Below are 21,894 nucleotides of genomic sequence, written 5' to 3'. Positions count from 1 at the left end.
AGTTTTGGTCCCAACATAATAAGGGGCCCAAAGGGTCCAAAATTAAACTTTTGTTTGATTTCATCAAAATTGAATAATTGGGGTTCTTTGATATGCTGAATCTAACTGTCATGACTGTGTATGTAGATTCTTAACTTTTGGTCCCGTTTTCAAATTTGTCTACATTAAGGTCCAAAGGGTCCAAAATTAAACTTAGTTTGATTTTGACAAAAAATGAATCAGTTAGGTTCTTTGATATGCTGAATCTAAAAATGTACTTAGATTCTTGATTATTGGCCCAGTTTTCAAGTTGGTCCAAATCGGGGTCCAAAATTAAACTTTGTTTGATTTCATCAAAAATTGAATAAATGGGGTTCTTTGATATACCAAATCTAACTGTGTATGTAGATTCTTCATTTTTGGTCCTGTTTTCAAATTGGTCTACACTAAAGTCCAAAGGGTCCAAAATTAAACTTAGTCTGATTTTAACAAAAATTGAAATCTTGAAGTTCTTTGATATGCTGAATCCAAAAATGTACTTAGATTTTTTATTATGGGCCCAGTTTTCAAGTTGGTCCAAATCAGGATCTAAAATTATTATATTAAGTATTGTGCAATAGCAAGTCTTTTCAATTGCACAGTATTGCGCAATGGCAAGAAATATCTAATTGCACAATATTGTGAAATATCAAATTTTTTTTTAATTAGAGTTATCTTTCTTTGTCCAGAATAGTAAGCAAGAAATATCTAATTGCAAAATATTGTGCAATAGCAAGATTTTTTTTTAATTGGAGTTATCTTTCTTTGTCCAGAATCAACTTAAATCTTTGTTATATACAATATACAATGTATATTCACTTTTTACTACCAACTGATAAATTAAAATAATCTTTACCATTCAGTGATAACAAGCAGTTTTTTTACATCTTAATATTTTATGATGTATTTAAATGAGTAGTTATTGTTGCAAACTCCATTAGAAATTTTAATTGAGATTAGTTTTGGAATAAGGGAAAGGGGGATGTGATTAAAAAAATTGGGTTCAATTTTTCTCATTTGAAATTTCATAAATAAAAAAGAAAATTTCTTCAAACATTTTTTTGAGAGGATTAATATTCAACAGCATAGTGAATTGCTCTAAGAGAAACAAAAATTTTAAGTTCATTAGAACACATTCATTCTGTGTCAGAAACCTATGCTGTGTCAACTATTTAATCACAATCCAAATTTAGAGCTGAATCCAGCTTGAATGTTGTGTCCATACTTGCCCTAACCGTTCAGGGTTCAACCTCTGCGGTCGTATAAAGCTACGCCCTGCGGAGCATCTGGTTTTGAATGTTTACAGTTTATCTCTATGTAATCATGCAAAGATAATGATTGGAATGTGATGTTGATAAGATTTTTATTGTTAATAAAAACCAGATCACAAATAATTTACTGTTAATTATGGCTTTATTAATAAATATTATCTTGATTCATACTTATCTATCTTGAGAATTAATAGACAAAAAAATCAGCACGGAGCTTCTTAGTTCTTCACTTCTGATTACTTTTATATCTTCTTATAACTTGATATAGAAGAATGTGTCTATTTTTAGTATAAATGATGAATATATATTATGCTACTATAAAAATGCATATTCAAAAATCCAGGTGAGAGGTCTTGTCATTACTTGTGGTTATTGTTTGTAATTTCCTCCCTTCTTTTTCCAATTTCATCCAAGCATTTTGCACACAAATAATACATGCAGATGTGAGGTCTTCTACAAGCAATCTTCTTTCCTTTGGATCAGATGAAAAACATGGCAACTAGAGGTAATCTTTGGTCTTTTTATAAAATTTATTCTCTTCTGAAACTATGAGGGTATTTTTTATATACAAAGGGAATGGTGAACAGAAGACCTTCCTCAAAGATTCTTCTTGTTTATTGTTGATCAGGTTGCCAATTATTTGATATTTGTGGCACATCCATGTAGTTCCCTTTGAAAATTGAAATTATACTGAAAATCTTTTTTCATCAACTGGTGTGAAACTATTGGACCAATTTTTAATCAGACTTGGCAGACACTTCAGGGGATTGATAAAAACAAAGCGATCTGAAGCTTTTTTGTCTGAATTTATTCTATTCATTTACAAATTCTGGTGAATCTTCATTCAATAGTTATCATCTATAATATCAACAAACAAGATGTCTACAAAGCAAAGTTCATAATTGTGGGAGGACTTCCTGACAGAATTGATGTATGATATTGTCATCAAGAAGTTCCTGTAACTATAGGAGTGCTGGAATGCATTTAATCAAAAAGCAATTCAGAAATTACCTTTGCACTTTACAGTAGGCTTTGAGACTGATCAATTTCATGAATTTGGAGAAAAAAAATAGTTGTCTGGTGTTAGATTTTTCTTCATTGATACACTTCAAATGCACTTTGAGAAAGTAGATTTATAATTTGGAACAAGATGAAGTTACAAGATAAAGTTACTTAATTGTTTTATCTTTATCCCTTTGCTTCTATGGATAGTTGTCATATTGACATTCATACAGCATACCCTTGTACTTATGATTCAAAGTGTATTTTTAGTTCTATGGCCATTAGTTGTATCACAGTTCCATTCCACACATTATAACCTGGTGACTGAGAACAACAGCATCTTTCTCTAGCAGAAGAATTTGTACAGAGGAAGTAATGGCACTATAAATGTCAGTCTGATTCTGTCTTGTAGAGTAATTACACACTTCTAATACACTACCTGTCTTGTTGTTTTATTCTTGCCAATCTTTTTTTATGTCTGTTTCTTGTATATTGGCCCATTTTTCAGTTGTTAAACACAGTATGTGGAAAGTACTATGGCCTGAACTTGACTTTCCTGTACTATTATTTATCTCCAGCAGGGAACCACAGTGTTATGTTGTTGTTATGTAGATGCCAACAGATAACAATAATCTGAGTAGTTATGTCATACATTGTAACATTGTTCATGTATTATTTAGTCATACACAACATTGTGATAAAACAGATATAAGGATATACTTTTCTGCTTTCTCATTGTTAAGGTATTTTATGGCACCACAATATAGCTGTTGGGGCCATAGTTTTACCCTTGTCTGTCATTCTGTCATTCCGTCATTCCACAACAAACCTTTATACACAAATCTTTTTTAAATGCCTAAAGATATAGGGCCGATTTTTGGTATGTCAGTTAACCATGATGCCTATATTGCAGAAATTATGGGCTTTGGATTTTTGAAAATCCCAGTTATACAGATTTTTTTTCTATATGCTGTCGTATATTGATCTGATTATCTTATTCTGATTTTAGACTCAGACTTATATAGCAACAGTTTTTCTACCATTACTAAGAAGCTATAATTAAAATACTGAAAACTGTATAAAATGATACTATTTAGTTTGTCATGTAAATTTACTCTACTATACTAAACAAAAGAGTTTGCTGCTTCTCCATGTGGTAAATAGCTTGCAGGCTTCAGTCTGGCAATTTCTAATGGCATATTTGTTTTAAATTGGAAGAATCTTTGAAAAAAATGAGAATCTTTTTTAAAAAAATTTTTTTTATATATATTTTCAGGAGGTGGTGCACCAAGTCTTTCAAAAATGGCTAATATTGAAATAGACCTAAATAACATAGGTAAGTTATGAGAAAATACACTTGAGATATCAGATGAGGTGTTCAAAAAGCACTGTCATGTTATTAAAAGTTGTAACAAAAGGTAATTTTTCAACAAGTTATTACAAGATGTAGGAATGGTATGTACTGAGTTTTTGCAATAAATAATGAAAGAATTGCATGGTGGACTGTTGATACAAATTTTATACAGAATATTAATTTAGTGACACAGATTTTTATAAGAAGAAATAAGGGAAACAACTTTTGTGTTTATGGTTGGTAAAATTTTCAAGTGTTACAAGAAACTTTTTATTTTACTGTTTAGGAGGACTTACATTTTCAAGCACAATAAATTTCAAAATGCAAAAACTCTTTTTGGCGATTTTGTTTCTTAAAGCTGAGGTCACACCTTACCAGATAGCACAAAGGGACGCCTAACAGATGAAAATAAAAGTTGTTGATTGACAAAATTATTATCTGTTAGGAGTCGGTTGATGTACTGACCAAATAAAAGGAACGGGTAACGAATGCATAATGGACACACACTGGATATGCAACGTACGAGAAACGAAAACCTACCGGACAGAATTGATGTCGAACATACATTCAACGGACGAGTACCGCATAAAACAGACACCTACCGGAAGCGTACCGGATATAACGGATGCACAATATATATTGAAAAATTAAAGGTGACAATAATAATACATGTTTTAAAATCCCATAAATATTAAAAAAAGTTTCTGTGTATTAAACTGGTTTTAGTTTGTTCTTCCAAATGCAGCCAAAGGGTAGTGTCTGGCCTGAATAAGAGCTGCTTGATAGTGAAGACGTGTCCTTACTATAAGATTGATTATGAATAATAAGAATTTATGACACTCAAGAAATCTGACATCACAAGTAATTGGCATTTCTGACACGAAATTTTCAATTGGCATTTATCCGTTTCAAATCCATTCATCGTCTGTTTTATCCGTTAAATATCCTGTAGAAGATCGTTTCACATTTGTTCAACATCCGTTTTATCAGTTAAACGTCCAGTAGAAGTCAGTTGGTGACTTTATCTACCAAACCTCCAACTGATGTATAACAGACAAGTAACGGATACCGGACTTTCAAAAGACATTTTATCCATTGTTCAAAGTTTTGAACATGCTCAAAATTTCCCAATGGACCGAACGGACATCAACGGAAAAAAGGTATGTTAAATAACATGAAACGGATATGGACGGATGTCTAACGGATAAGAACGGACATCTAATGAACATGAACCGATTGAAAAAAAGTTATCGGTTCCGCATCCGTTTGAGCTATCCGTTAAGGTGTGACCGAGGCTTTAAGAGTAAAGTTTAGAATAACTTATACAGAAATCAAACCACAGATTTAGGAATCCCTGCATTTGATAACTCTAGCAAAAATATAATTATCACAACTAACAATCAATCTGTTTCTTTCAATTATTGCTTCTGTTCCAATTTTTCATCATCTATTGCCTACATAATAATCAAGGTTAAAGCTTAACACTTATATAAGGCCACGGTTTTTTAATTTGTTGGTTTACGGATTTTTCTCATAAAAAAGTCGGGTCGGTCGGTCGGAAAAAAAAAGAAAAAAAAATATCTTTCAAAACAGAAAAATATGCAAAATAAATATATATTTCACCTTACTTAACAAAACGTTTGTCTTATTTGTTGTTTTGTAATCATTTCTTAACATTTCGTTCGATGAAATATTATTGATCAGTGATCATGAACATCGCAGGACATCGTTTAATAACTTCCTGTAAAAAAGAGGGGTTGCACGGACAAAGACGAAATTAAATCGTCATTTCACAAACAAGAAAAACAGATTCCCGTAGCTCTCAATCAATTCCAGAAAACTTGGTAAATAATGATCTTCAGTTACAAAAACTGATAAAGAAAAAAAAATGTAAAAATGTCGTACAAAAATAAGTTTCAACGTGTCGAAAAACGTAATAGACTCGTCCACTGGAAAAACGACAATATCGGGTTAATCAGTTGTCATGCAATCCGGTTTTTATCCCAATGATTGATAATATGAAACAAGAAAATTTCAAATGATTTGTTAATATTCAGTACTTTAATTGATGTTATTCCACCTGTCAACATTTGGACAAGTCTATTTCTCTAAGATGATGCATCTTACGGACTGATGACAAATAAGGGAAACGAACTTATTTTTGTAATAGGTTTTCAACACAGGTTTCGTTCCGCAAAATTATTTGCGCAAAAGACATTTCAAGGTCAGTTATAATTGATTTGTCTATTTTTAGAAACGTAAATTGGAAGTTTTATTTTTCACAACAGAAAGTGTTATCAACTTTGTTAATGATTAATGCATTTTATTTTATATAAAAAGAAATTTTATTTATTTTTCAGGGATACTGCATTGATAAGGGTCGGCGGGAATAAAAAAGCATGAAAAGTCAATTTTATTTTTATTCTGAAAATCGGCAAAATCGGGTCGGCGGATCCGTAAACCAACAAATAAAAAAACCGTGGCCTAACAGTTGTGAAAAGAATATCAAAATTATGATGTTGTTTTGGATTGATGGGGTTATTTGATTTGAATAAATTTTTGTAGAGAGTGTCTTAATAACAGTTACAAACAATTTTCTTATTTTTGATAAATTGTAAGTTAACATGTACAGTATTCAGAATCTGTTGATGAAAAATAGCTGCCAAGAATAAGATACGTAAATAATATTGTATCATCCGTAGAGGTTAATTAACTCTGTAATGATAAACGTAGTAGAAACTACTAGAAAGTAAAAAAGCTGGAGAAATTCCAGGTTGTCTTTGTCTATATTTACTTGTAATGCTACTTAGAAGTAGTTCTGATAGGAACAACATGGAGAAACTCTCTGCCTATACAAAGATAATTGATAAAAACTATTGTTTATAAACTTGTGTATAGAAGCATATTTAACAGATAGTTTATGATTGTAAAAAAATAAATAAAGAGGGTATTAAATGTTCATATGTATAAATACAGGAAAAATTAACATAATAAAAATCAAATAAAGGTTGTTAATGAGCAATTTCACACTTACCAAAACTTTTGTTTTCAAAAGAGCAATAAAGTGCGAATATTGCAGCAAGTATTTATTTTTTACATACATGTTTAAGGTATGATATTTTTCCTAGCAACTGCAGCCATAAAATTTGCAAATAACCTCAATATTTTATTAATACTTTCACTAAGGATGACAACATTTGTCATGTGGTATATCATGTATATTATCATATGACTACCTGAATTTCAAGATGGTCAAATATAATGAGACAACTCTCCACAAGAGACCAAATGACAAAGAAATTAACAACTATAGGTCACTGTACGGTCTTCAACAATGAGCAAAGCCCATACCGCATATTCGGCTATAAAAGGCCCCTAAATGACAAATGTAAAACAATTCAAACGAGAAAACTGAGGTCCTAATTTATGTACAAAAATTAACGTAAAACAAATATGGAACACATCCACAAATGACAACCACTAAATTACAGTCAAATTGGGACAGGCACATACATACAGAATGTGGCTGCAGGTTAAACATGTTGTGTTTTTAGGAATGTTTGATAACTAGATTGGTTTGAATTTTGAAGGAGTGCAATTTGTCATCTTTAAAAAAATTCCCTGTTATATATAAAGAAATTATTTGAAAAATAAGGTTTCAAGTACGTCAGGCAAAACTGATCTAAGATGAATTTGGCTATTCATTTTAGGTCTCTTTTCGTCATATGGCTCTTCTTAGGTTGCTACATATTTTTCATCCCTGACTTTCAAAGGTGTAGGTTTTAGTGTTCAGGATTGGTTCACAAAATTTATAAAAAAAATATAATATTCATGACATATGTCCTTGATCAATGTTGATCTAATTTTTAACTTGTTGTACATAATAGGTTAATAACAAATACAGGGTTAAACATGTTTTTAGCACACCTGGCCCGAAGGGCCAAGTGAGCTTTTCTCATCACTTGACGTCCGTCGTCTGACGTCCGTCGTCGTCCGTTGTCGTCGTCGTTAACATTTTACATTTTGAACTTCTTCTAGAGAACCACTGAAAGGAATGAAACCAAACATGGCATGAATGTTCCTTATGAGGTGCTGACCAAGTGTTGTTACTTTGGCCCGAGACCACAATTAATTCCTCTATCATTTCTTTATAACGTTTTGTCGCATTAAAAAAATTTTGCCTATTCTTTTTGTCTAATTTTTTGTGTGTGTAATGTACAGTACAAGTCCAAAAATATATGCAATTTTCAGAAAAATTGCATCTTTACATCATACAAATTTGGCCAATACACATCCATACCCCCTATAGGCAAGTCAAGAGATGTTCCGAAAAGTGTAAATATAACCTTTTTGCACCTGGCCTAATCACTCTTTCCTTATTAAAATCAGTTAAAATAAAACATCCAAAAGTTTATTTCAGCTCTCTTCTTTCATTTCCACCCCAGAAAAGCTAAGAAATGAATGAGAAAGGGAAAGAAAAAAAATAAAGAAAAAATACACTATAATTAAAGGGAACTATATTCGTGAACAACGAAAAGCGGGGTCATTAATTGTGGTCTTGGGCCTATTAGGGGCCAAAAACTTGACCAATTCCAATAAAACTTGACATGATTTAAGCTTAGTGTATTATGAGTCAGTTTACAAAGTTTCAAAGCCATATGATATATATTATAGAAAATGTGGCATTTTTTATATCTCAACTTTGGTTGCTGAATTGTGACGTTGAAATAGAACAATTTCAACTTTCAAATTTTGGCTTCAAAAATCCCCAAAAGACACCAAATTGCACTTTTTAATGTCTCAATGGATAAGATATTATCTATTCAAAGTACATGATAGCATACTTAATGTATTAGACTTATAAAAAATTGACAAAAGTTAATTTTATATGTGCCTATGCCAAAAAATAGAGGTTTTCAAATGAAGTGAGGCCTTATATGAAATGTAATATTTTCCACTTACAACAATTTTCTGAAGTTGTTAAATTAAAACAAAACATTTTACATATCATAAATGTTCTTTTGATGTAAATATAAGTTTCAAATAGCATAACACATGAGTTTTACATGGTCTTAAGCAATGTCAAGCTTAAAATAACAAGTTGTCAATTTGGGCCGTTCCCTATATTTCCATATTAAATTGCATATAAATGATATTGGAGATGGAAATATGCTTCTTTTTGCTCAAATCCTTGCTGAGATATGATCAAATATGAAGCCTGGATGTTACAAGACTGTTGCTTTTAACTATATATGTAGACAGTATGGTCTGATGCAAAGTTTTTTCAATTTACTGTTTAAAACCTGCATGAAATTTCAGTCTTAAAATGCCAATATTTTAACCACCAGCCATCCAACAGAAGAAAATAAAGGTGTTCTGTGAAACAGACTAGTTTAAACAACCAGTAATAAGTGCTTTTGATATAGATTCAGTGTAATCTGTTTAAGGAAATACAATTTTTAAGTGCATAGAACTTCATATTTCACTTGCTTCATACGGACCGTTAGACCTAGACTATTAAAACAGCACATTTTGCACTCTTTTAAAGCTTTTATCCACTTTTCTTTGTGTTCAGAGTTCACAAATGAGTAAAACACATGAAATAAATACCACAAACACAAATAGATATCAGAAAAAAAATGTCGGAAAAAAATTAAGGATGCTGCTTTTGCAAAAATATTGAAAAAAGTGAAAAAGCTACTTTTTGGGCATTTCAGCTGAAAAGTGACTTTTTTTTACAAATTTCTATCAAATAAAAGTGGAAATCATTTCTTCTCATATAGTTTGACAAATCAATACCAATAGATCATTCAGAGAAGTTGTCAAAGTATAAATTCAAAATTTGCTGAAATGCACCTCTTAGGCCCGAGACCACAATTAATTCCTCTATCATTTCTTTATAACGTTTTGTCGCATTAAAAAAATTTTGCCTATTCTTTTTGTCTAATTTTTTGTGTGTGTAATGTACAGTACAAGTCCAAAAATATATGCAATTTTCAGAAAAATTGCATCTTTACATCATACAAATTTGGCCAATACACATCCATACCCCCTATAGGCAAGTCAAGAGATGTTCCGAAAAGTGTAAATATAACCTTTTTGCACCTGGCCTAATCACTCTTTCCTTAATAAAATCAGTTAAAATTAAACATCCAAAAGTTTATTTCAGCTCTCTTCTTTCATTTCCACCCCAGAAAAGCTTAGAAATGAATGAGAAAGGGAAAGAAAAAAAATAAAGAAAAAATACACTATAATTAAAGGGAACTATATTCGTGAACAACGAAAAGCGGGGTCATTAATTGTGGTCTTGGGCCCTTTGTAGACGATCCATCATCCAAGATGGCCGCCAGCGGGGGACTTAGTTTAACATAGGACCCTATGGGAAATGCATACAAATGACTTCTTCTAGAGAACCACTGAATGGAATGAAACCAAACATGACATGAATGTTCCTTATGGGGTGCTGACCAAGTGTTGTTACTTTGTAGCCGATACATCATCCAAGATGGCCGCCAACGGGGGACTTAGTTTAACATAGGACCCTATTGGAAATGCATACAAATGACTTCTTCTAGAAAACCACTGAATGGAAAGAAACCAAACATGGCATGATTGTTCCTTATGGGGTGCTGACCAAGTGTTGTTACTTTGTAGCCGATCCATCATCCAAGATGGCCGCCAGTGGGGTACTTCTTTTAACATTGGACCCTATGGGAAATGCATACAAATGACTTCTTCTAGAGAACCACTGAAAGGAATGAAACCAAACATAGCATGAATGTTCCTAATGAAATGCTGTCCAAGTGTTGTTACTTTGTCGCCAATCCAACTTCCAAGATGGTCGCCTGGCCCAGTGGGGGGACTTAGTTTAACATAGAACCCTATGGGAAATACATACAAATTTCTTCTTTTTAGAGAACCACTGAATTGAATGAAACCAAACATAGCATAAATGTTCCTTTCCTAATGAGGTTGTGGCCAAGTGTTGTTACTTTGTAGCCAAATTTTATCTTTTTTTATATGAATTCAAAAACCCAGGTAGATTCAGGTGAGCGATACAGGCTCTTGAGAGCCTCTAGTTTTGAGACCTCGACCCTACCCATATACCTCTAGCCAATATAGAAAAAACAAACGCACAACAATATGCACAGTAAAACTCAGTTTAAAAGAAGTCTGAGTCCGATGTAAGAATAGGTAACAAAAGAAATTAAACAAAATGACAACGATACAATAATTGTTGATTCTGAGTATGAGTTTCTTTACAAGTAACTTCATCTAAATTCCATGCATATTGATCTTAAAATAGAGTTAAAACAGCTTTCTCACAGGATTAGTTAGTCTATATTTAACAGTTAAATTAGAATGCCTTCTTAAAATTCTTACTGCTGTAACAAACATCTGGTATATTTAGAAAGTATCTGAAATGCTTACTCATACATCAATTAACTTCACTCATCCCAATTTAGAATCAACTTCTCAATTTATAAACATGTTTCATGCATTAGTAATTTTATAGTATAAAGGTTTAAATTAAAAGTGTTTGCCTAGTAAAAATTTGTGAAAGGAATTCCGATGTAAAAAAAAAGGGGGGGGAAGAAGATACCACTGGAGCAAGGAAGAAATGGCAGTTTTAGAAAAACAAACACTGCCATACATCCATAAAACACCTCAAATACAAAACATTTCTCAGAAAACTGAAGATTAAGCAACAACAAAAAAAAACCAAATCATTGGGATAAAGTAATAATTTTTATGCGACTGCAAAATTTTTCCCCTTACCTGGGACAGTGGTGTAAAAGTACAACATAAGAACAATGTATTTTTCAGATTACAACCAGATTCCAGGCTATACACCCATTACAGCAGCTGTACCAAACTGGAAAAGGGACATGATTGAAAAGAAGAACCAAGAAAAAGTAGAAGAATATATTGTAAGTTTGTAAAAATGAATTATATTTGCCTCCTAATTTGTAATATTGTTTCACCTTGATAGATAAACTGCTTTAACCCATCTAGAATTGTCTGCTTTAGAATGATAAGAAGATATGACAAAGAAGGATACCAAGCTACATCACTATGAATGGCCTGCTTTTCCTAGTGAGCACCAACAGTCTTGACCTGTTTTAAATTGTTCAGAAGTTCCTCTGAAAAGGTTTTTCATTTTTCAAGAATTTTTCAAGACGAATCCAAATTAAGACACTGGAAAGCAAGATGTTAAGCAACTTCAATCCAAAATGGTCCACTTTACAGTAACATCTTCCATTAATAGACTATTAGGGGTTCTTGTCAATGAGACAAGGCTTATACAATATCTGTTATTTGCTAGGCAATGAAAGATTTTCTTGTACACCACAACTACTTATGATCAGTTATAAGGGGAACTTTAGTCTGTCCTCCATATTTTTTTTATCAAAATTTAAATCTAAAACTCTTGATTAAAGACAAAATGTTGTTATGCTTGCATTTATATAATGTGTGAACTGTAAAGAAAATACATAAATGGAAGTTTATTGAATTAATTTTTAAGTTATTTTGCTAATTTTACTACAGTTTGTAATAAACAGTTTCTCTTTTGAAAACTTTTAAAAGTCATATGTTGCATAATAAGTTAATAGTTTGAAAAATTATAGCTCATCTTCATTGTGTAATTCATATATCTGCCATTATGAAAGTTGCAAATAAGTTTTAAACAGGTTAAAAAAATTATTGGAAAAGCCGTGTTGATTCACACCATAACGCTTTGTGTCTATTCAGTTCATACCAGCTATGTAACATATTTGACATCTATTTTTAATATGTGACCAAATTGCAAAAGTCTAAGGATGGCTGAAAAGTGCAGTTTAAGGTGATTTGACAATATGGTTTACAGATAATAACTTCAGTATTCCTTGCTTGTTTGAATTTAGCTTAGATAGATGTAGGCAAGGGAATGAAGTCTATTGATTTTGGGATCAAGGCCAAGGTCATTGTTACTTATAAATAGCTTAAGTCTGTTTGATTGGAATGAAACGTATGCAGATGGAAGATAAAAGGATGGAAAAGAAACCTGTTGATTTTGGGACAAAATTTTTGTGACCATCAGTTGGCAGTGCCACCTTTTCAGTTTCAATTTGGTCAGTGATGCCTTTTGATCCAAATTTTATGAAAGACATGTATATTGTATTTGGTATCTGAATTGTTCCTTATAACAAGCTCAGACAAATATGTTAATGTTATAGATATGTAAAAATTGTTGAAAAATCTTTGAGGTGAACAGTTAGGCACTGAAATAAAAAAAAAATCTAGTAGGTTGCCCAAACTTTCTGATTTTGACTTTGTGTGGGAAACTGATATAGTGGAAATTGGCCAAACCTGCTTTTACTCCTGTTGATTGTTCAGAACGTTTCACTTTAAACTAATGTTCAGGGACAATTGGATACACTGGAATTTAATTATAGTCTTAATACATTTTATGACCTAGTGTCTGACAGAAAATTTCAAATCAGACAAAATTATTCATAGTTAATCATTACACTGTGCTGGTTACATGGTTTTGCAAACATGGAAAAGTTTACCATTTCTGCAAATCTAAAAAATATCCAATTTGAATGCTGGCATCAAATCATCTATCACTCCTCAGACATCTCATCCACTATAAATATTTCCTGATTCTTACAGGAATTTCTTAAAAGAAAAGAGGTAAGTTTGGCAGATCAAGTGTTCAAAATGAGTTTATAAAATTAGTGTCGAGCTAAATAAAGGTGTCCTGTATATGTTTCTGTCTCGATCTCATGTCATTGTGTTTGTCAAAATGTATTTCTATTTAAAAAGAATTTGTCATTTTTAATTGCCAAATCAGCAAAAAGGACACTTTCTCAATTAAAAAGCACTTTTAAAATCTTGAGAAAAACATAAAATATCTATAAAATGTCTTTTTGAAAATTTTATAGTTGATCTTAATTTTAAGTTTGAATATATACTTATTGTGAACACTACATGCCAATGCATACATAATGTTAAATGAAAAAGAGGCTGAAATTATTTTTCTACTAACAGTGTGTGAATAGTTGTTTGATTTGATTACAAATATTCTTAGTTTGCTTTATTGTTTTGTATTTCAGGTTTTATTTTATCAGTGGAAAATATTACAGCTTGCTTCAATGTATCAAAATATTGTCTTTAAATAAACCACAAAATGTTGTACAACAATGCTTTGCTTTAAGAGCAACACCAGCATGCATTGTTTTTGTCTTCATAAATCATCTTTATATATGAAATCTTATAAATTCGTATAATCAAGTTATGATCCTTTATTTTGGAATTTATGTAATAAAAAGATATATCAGATTTATTTGAAATCCATTTAAACTTCTAGGTGCAACTTAGACGGCAAAAAGAAGAACAAGAAAAATGGAAGGATGTACCTGAGTGGAAGCGAAAAATTTTAATGGAGAAAGCACAGCTTAAACAAAATGAGGATTTTGAGGTGGATGAGGTAACTAAAAAGTCATTGCCAACTTTTGGTGTTATCATATTAAGACAAGTTGTTTAATTCCAAGAAAATATACAACTGTTGTCACATCATGAAGGGTTGTTTGTTTTTTGCATGGTGTGTTTGTGGTTAGATTGAATGCTATTTTTCATTAACTTTTATCATGCTGAATTGTTTCCTCGATTTTTCCTGATTTTGGCTTGAACTGAGCCTGCAACCAGAAGTAGTTGTTCATTATGTGGATTTCAATTATAGACATGATTAGTAGTTATATTTCTTCGAACACCTAGGGAAGCCATGACTCAAGCAGAAAAAAACAGTTTTATCCAATTTCAAAATTTCAAGTTTGCATTTGAGCTCAAGATGTTAAACATGAGACACATGACAGCCTCAGGTTGAGGGAACATGCATCAACTTCAATATTTATGTCATAAAGTTGACCTCTAAAAGTATGCAGAGCTATTGGAGCTGAATAAATGTAGATTGGGTAAACCCATCATATTACGGTCATAGTTAAAGAGTTGTAAATTCACCACTTTCAAACAGGGTTATTAACAACATGAAACTTTGGTTGAGCGGTATATGAAATACAAAAAAGTCTATTTGTGTCATTACTAAAAATAGTTGCATGAATTTGTGTGCACGAACTAACAAATAACTAATTTATGTTTTGTAGGCCAGGAAACAAAAGGAGAAGAAAGTAAGCCATTGATATTAAATACATTTGTATTCTCTTTAAAGCAGTATTATTTAAATGTACAGTTTAAACATGTACCATTTCTCTTTAAAGCAGTATTATTTAAATGTACAGTTTAAAAATGTACCATTTCTCTTTAAAGCAGTATTATTTAAATGTACAGTTTAAAAATGTACCATTTCTCTTTAAAAAAAAATATAATTACCATACAAGAATTCATAAGATCTCTTTTTCAATGCAGTTTTGCCCTTCTAAATTTGAATTATAGTTAGCATAAGATTTTGCGCTATCCTTGATAACTTATAGGACATTATTTTAACGGTATCCTGACTACAGAAGATTGAAGATTTGAGCTGGAATGATGTAGATTTTCCCCACCCTTAATATTTTGTTAATACTGATACTAATGATTGAATCTTTATTCCATTTGTCTTCCATTTCCTGCATTTTTGTTTTTTCATCATTGATATTATTCAGTCATTATTGAATCCATATTTGTATCAACAAGATTTTTCAAAAGCAAATGATAAAATGATTTAGAGCTATTTTCCTAATGAGTGTATTTTAAAGTTTGGTTGGCTTGCTTGCTTTGTTTGTGTTACTGTTTGCTCAAGCATTGTAATTAAGTTTAACAATTGCAATTAATAGATATAAACAAAGCAAGCAAACCAACCAAACCTTTTAACTACATGCAGCAGAAAAAAAATCTCTAATTGTTAAATCTAAGTAATGCAAAGGGAGACAAATCTGATCATTTTATGAAACTCTTATTGATACAAACTCTTTTCCAATAAATGTTTTCATGTTGATGTATTTACATTGTGTGTTGAAATCATGCATGTGTTTGCATTTTGTGTGTGATCATTTTGATTGTTTGTAGAAATTTGAATCACCAGACCAAGTCAAGTTAAAACCAGTTAAACCAAAATCTGAATCTCAACCGAAAGAAACATTACAAGAAACACCCATTAAAGGACCAATGGACACAAAACCTCTACAAGAAATCAAACAAAACATTCCAGCTTTTGAAACAAAAAAGCCTGAAGTACTCATGACGATTCAGACTAAAAAAATAGTGCTGGTTGAAACTGACAAATTACCACCACCACCCCCTCCAGCTGTTGTGGAGAAACCTAAGAAGAGTGTACCTGTACCTGACCCTGATCTTCCCCCACCTCCTCCTCCCCCAGATATCATGGATGACGGAGTAAGATAATTACTTACATGAAATGCTAAGAGTATTACCATGGTGTTAGAATTCATAAAAATGATTCGCGATGAAATCAAATTTCAATGTTTAAAAATCATATTACATTTGTGTACACCCTTTCAAAATAATAGGATGTCTGTTAGTAAAAGCTCTGGTATCATACATTGCACACAGTTGATAACTTTTAGACTTTAGTTTATCACTGTAAAATCAACAGAAAAAATTTGGAAAATTTATCATGCATGTTAAAAAACACAGCTAATATTGTTTTTTTGGAAGCACAAATGTTTTGTTACTAACATGAAAGAAGTAAGGCCATAGAGATAAAGCTATGTCATTGAATCATGTTTTAAATGACCTATCATTCAACATGGAATCAAGTTTCTGCCAGGTGGACCAATATTTCCTGAAAATAAAGATTATCTTTCAAAGCAGGAAGGTCAGTGTGACACAAATTTTGTGTCTGATAACATTACATATTTTGTTTCATATTTCCCAGCCAAAGAGCCGACATGTAGCACTTTTTCATGTAATCATGGTATATGAAACTGTTCTTCCTGTTATCATATTCATTTCTTCCCTGTGAACCACGTTGATATTGTTAACAAGTGCAAAGTCATGCTAGTGAACTTTTTTGTATATGTGTAATATTTGTTTTCTGAATCAATTTTCCTCCAGTGATCAACATGTTTTGAAGGATTGAGTAATCCTAAAATTAATTGAACCAACTACTGTTACAATGTACTTACAATACATTAGATAGTAAACCATGTTAACATGGATAGAAGGGGCACTTTGAGAACATATGTATAAACATAGACAATTGTGACATCTTTATTAATGGTGTTGATAAATTGTTGATGTCACAGGGTTTTAGCATATTTACAATGATTTAACCTTGAAGCTTAAAACAATTGCCCTTTTTCATTTTTCTGGGTATCTGAGTGGAAAGGTGCCTGAACTTTATTTCAATTTTGTTTGTTTTTCAAAGTTTCCAATTTTCCACACATATACCATGGACCTTCTATTTATTTTATCTGTTACCTCTAAAAATAAATACATGCAAATACAATGAAGTAAGTCCTGGGAGCACTCAATAAAAAATTCAATCCTCCCATACACAAAAACGTAATGTGTATTTCGAAATTGGTAAGCCTTGCATAAGCAATAAATTTTTCCTGTAGTATTGTTTCATATCCCTCCTATAAAGTTTTAAACAATTCCTCTTAAACTTGTATCCAACTTCTAGTTTGGGTATTATTCAAGTCTTTTAGAAGTATTCCTTTTTTTCAAGAAGAAATTGTTTTGTCTGTAAAATTTAATCATAAAATTTAACCTGCTGTATTCAGTCAGAGTATAAATGTATACCTTTTTCTTTCAATAGATTTTATTGATTTTTTTAAGGAGAGAGAGGATGAAAGAAGAAGAAGAGAAGAAAGGAGAAGGGAAATAGAAACTCAAATGGATCAAGAAGAAGATTCAGGTGAAATTCCAGCATGGAAGAAAGAAATTATGATGAAACGAGGAGGGGCTATAAAGAACTGGGGGGATGAACGAGAAGATATAAACGAAACTGAATAGGTTATTTTGATTTTGTTCAAATGTGGAATTTTCATTTTCAACTGTTTAATTTTGGAATGCTAAAAAAATAAATTTGTAAACAATTCCATCAGGTAGTGTTTAAAAGGACTAGTAATGGAGTATAATTTTAAAATAAAAACACAGAAGAATTTATGCAAAATATTAAGTAACTTACCATAACCTTGATAACGATTTGAGTATTTTTGATGATTGAATTTTATCTAAATTTTACAATTGCAAGATGACTAATATCACATTTGAAATGAGTATGAAAGTTATAAATGTGGTTGAGAGAGCTGCATGTTCATTAAATGAGCTATGTATATTCCAAAGGATCAGAAACTTACATTTTATCAAAATTGATGTGAATATTTATTTAAATGTATTGTTGTCAATATGTCTATTTTTGTGCAGTAGATTTTGTTTTATGTGTTAAATATCTTAGAAATGAAGAAAGTTACTGATCTATGTGGCAGAAAAATCAAAGTACTCAAATTTTAGCAGGGTAATTTTACAGAACAATATTTAGATAAGCGTATGAATGATTTTCTGCACAAATGTTTTGAAAAGAAATCTTTTTTTATTTTCCATATAATAGGTCCTTATATTCAGTTTATACAAAAACCAAACAAATATGGTGCTAATTAATGCAATTTTGCCATTTACTAACCTCAATATAATGATGATATCAGCAAGGAGTAGATACAACTACGGCCATTCTATGAAGGGTTTTGTAAGCAGTATTTCAAATTTCATGTATAGGGTATGGATCTAAGGTAAATCGGTCTAAACAAAATGTCAGCAACTCCTCAAGCATATATTATTAAAGGTTCAGTCCTTACACGTTGGAAGGGTGATCAAGTATGTGGGCTATGTGTGATATTTAATCAAGTCTGAACTTGAGAATACAGGCGTTTGATGTTATGTTCAGTTCTTAGAGAATGACCATTATTCTGAATGAAAAGATGCAAGCGTTTACAGTACTGACTGGCTTGTTTAATTTGAAGGTATCTATTTTAATTGAATGAAGTTTAATATTTGATAACATGAAAATAAAGTTTCTATTTCCAAATTATATGAGAAGATTTTTTTTTTAATTTAAGAAATTAATGCAACATTTCTTGTTCATTGGGATATCAGAAGTGAAAATTAAAAAGAATTTCATTGGATGTTCACAAACATATTGATTTTTGAGGATGTACTAATGAATATTAAATAACTTCTGTTTACAGGCAAAAATGTTCGAAAAGTATCCTTAAAGAAAAAATAAGTATATCTCAAAGAATGATATTTTTGTATTGAGTGATATTTATAATTTTGGGTGATATTATAATGTGTGAATATAAGTTTACATTAATTAAAACATTGATACTCAATTTCATGCTTAAAATATATATAAGCTGTTACAAGGTTTTTTGAGAGTGTCACAAAATTATGAAAATTAATTAATTTTATTTTCATGCATTTTGCTCTTTTCAATTTTTTGCTGAGAAATAGCATGCATTTCTGCAGTATATTATATGCTAATGCACATATATGCATTATAAATCATGTTTGCATGACTTTTTTTTCATGTTGATTATTTATAAGATTGATTTTATTTATCAACATTTGGAAATGTTTTAATCTGCAGATAAAAGCAATTTATATGACATAAAATCAAGTACTATATCATAAATCTATTTTAAAAAATTGTCAAATTAAAAAAAATTGAATGTCACTCAGCCAGCTGCTTATGATTTGCAAACAGAATTGAAAACTTGTCTAGCTTGAATAATTTCTTTTCAAATGCATTTATAAGGCCAATAATGCAGCATTATACAACATAAAAATGGCAGTTTTATAGATAATAATTGCAATGATCTTTATATTCTTACATTGTTATTTAGAACTATGTTGTAGGCTTTCTGAAGATTGTTATATATATATTTATGAGGAGTTCAACATCTGCTAGCCAAGAAGTTTCTTGGAAGGGTGCCATATGACGGAACATTAATTTATTGTGTCATTTCTCTTTCAGAACATTTATTAAAACATTATTAGATTTAATTTATATTTTGTTGATAGTTGTATAAATAGCGATTTAAATGGCTTTATTTGGGATATAATTTAGCATGCATGTCATTATAATTCATTATTTGTTCAACAGTTAATACTGATGTAGTTCTATAAAAAGTCAAAATCCACATCTGTCAAATAGCCAACGGTGGTGTAATATTTAAAGCAATTCAAAATGGCTGAAATTTTTGGAACCAAATGATTTTTTGACTTTTTGCCTATATTTTACAAGTAAAATCTCCTAATTTCTCAAACTTCTTCCTAGTTTGGATAACTAGTGAAGGTGGCTACATATTTCTATCATTTAGAAAATATTATCATTCTTAGTTAGATTTACAATAATTATGACAGATTTGTCTTGTTCTATATCTCCACTAGTTTCATGGTATTGAATATATATTAAGATCTGAACACTTTAAAAGGTTCCCTGATTTTTAAAAATTGCTTTACATCTATTTATAGAATTTTTAAGGAATGAAGTTTATGCAATGGTTTACATAGCAAGGCAGATTTTACTTTATATTATATACAGATAAAATCAGAAATCCTAGTAATTTATATATTTTTTTTTTATGTATTTTATTATTTGTTTACATTTATTAGTGATGGAGTCAAAATCTTTCAAGTGCAATATACATAAATGTTAGTTGAATCTCATACGTTTTTGAATTTTCGTTTTTGAATTTTCGCTGCTTTTAAAGTTTTAATTACAGGTAAATACAAATACAAATGTATTGGTGAATACTATTATTCTTGAATTATCATACAAATTTCAAAAATTTGAACATGGTCATATGTGTTTAAAGCCTTTTTCTTCCAATAATGACCCCTGACAAATACTGAAAATTGTGCATCCATAAAAAGAATTTTACCAGTATTTATATCTTTGTTAGATTTAACTACTTATGAAATTAAGTATGAGGTTCAACAAATTTGATGCTTTAAAAATGCAAGTTTTATTGGTAATTTAAGCTTTAATTACTTCTAATTTTGCTTATACTATACATTTGTTTTCAATGTGTGTGAAAGGTTACAAATAGTAATAGCTACCATTGATCTTTAAATATTGTAAATGGTACATTTTGGCAGAACTAATAATATTAGGTTTAAGGAATGACCTTAAATTGGATTTCATTTGTCTCAAATTTTAAGGCAACACAAATAAGATTTTTAATTCTTTGAATTATTACAAAGTGAAAAATTTAAGTAAATGAGTAACTTGAATTTGCTTAAATTTTTTCAAAAAAACTATTTTTATAGAGTAATGCTAAACTAAACCATTTTGAAATATAACACTATGATAATTCTTATATGATTGCACAATTAGGGATATTTATTGATGTGTTAACTGGACTGTTCACTCTGAAACTTTACATCGAAGTCCTTCTCTTACAAAGTTTACATAAAAAACCTTCTGTGTCAAATGTTTATTTAAATATGTCCAGTTTACACATCAATATACCTGAAAAAATTATGTTTTTTTCCAAAGTTCTGAACAATTAAAATTGGCTGTGCAATAATTCACCATTTTATTAAAATGAAAAAATAATCAGAATGGAAAATTTTAATTTTTAATTATCAGTACTATAAGAGTTCTGTAAAATGAAGAAACTGTATTATTATTAGTCCATGTGTAATACGTATGAAAATATACATTCTGACAAAATTGCTGTTAACACTCATTAAAAAACTTAGGTATACTTTTTTTTAGAAAAGAAAATATGTTTCTTGTGTTGGGTGTCATTGATAAAAAATTTATACTAAGTTTCGTTTTATCCAACAAATTTTTACCTTGTCTTTATTTTCATGGTATCTAACAATATTTTTGGACAAGCATTTTTGTCTTCCAGAATTTTCTTCCTCCTGATTTTGATACCATGTCTAAAATAGCATACATATTATCTAACATCACATAGTAAAGAAGTTAAGACTTCTTCTTCACAATTTTTTTTATTTTTTTAAATTTAAATTTGAATGAAGGAGGCAGATATTTCAGTTAATTGCTGCAGTGAATGTATAAACACAAGATATTAAGATATATACCAATTACTTTTACTTTCTCTGTATTTGTTATACAAATGTATTTCTTTGTCTTTTTATGTTGTATCTGATTGAGACAAAATAATTGTTTTGTAATTTTGTAAGCTCTTACATTAATTATCATTGTCTGGATATATGTATCATTATGCAGGACTTAACAAAGCCTTGATTAAAAATATAAAACATTTCCAA

The 21,894-nt window shown here is 30.4% G+C and overlaps 1 protein-coding gene across 7 annotated transcripts in view; it reads left to right on the top strand.

Moving 5' to 3' along the window:
• LOC143067624 (unconventional myosin-XVI-like) overlaps window positions 1-21,894 on the top strand; it is a 121,885-nt gene extending 99,991 nt beyond the window's left edge. For 2 of the 7 annotated variants that reach the window (XM_076241009.1, XM_076241008.1), the window contains 7 exons: window positions 3,568-3,627; window positions 11,473-11,576; window positions 13,303-13,323; window positions 14,000-14,119; window positions 14,793-14,816; window positions 15,694-16,020; window positions 17,428-21,894. In XM_076241009.1, the coding sequence (XP_076097124.1) occupies window positions 3,568-3,627; window positions 11,473-11,576; window positions 13,303-13,323; window positions 14,000-14,119; window positions 14,793-14,816; window positions 15,694-16,020; window positions 17,428-17,604 (833 nt within the window). In that variant the 3' untranslated portion in view covers window positions 17,605-21,894. The remainder of the gene's footprint in view (window positions 1-3,567; window positions 3,628-11,472; window positions 11,577-13,302; window positions 13,324-13,999; window positions 14,120-14,792; window positions 14,817-15,693; window positions 16,021-17,427) is intronic. The other 5 variants (XM_076241011.1, XM_076241010.1, XM_076241013.1 and 2 more) reach the window with 5 other exon arrangements.

This window comes from Mytilus galloprovincialis, chromosome 3, assembly GCF_965363235.1.
Source record: "Mytilus galloprovincialis chromosome 3, xbMytGall1.hap1.1, whole genome shotgun sequence".
NCBI lineage: Eukaryota > Metazoa > Mollusca > Bivalvia > Mytilida > Mytilidae > Mytilus > Mytilus galloprovincialis.
Note: the sequence above shows the minus strand (reverse complement) of the source record. Positions and strands in the feature narration are given on the sequence as shown.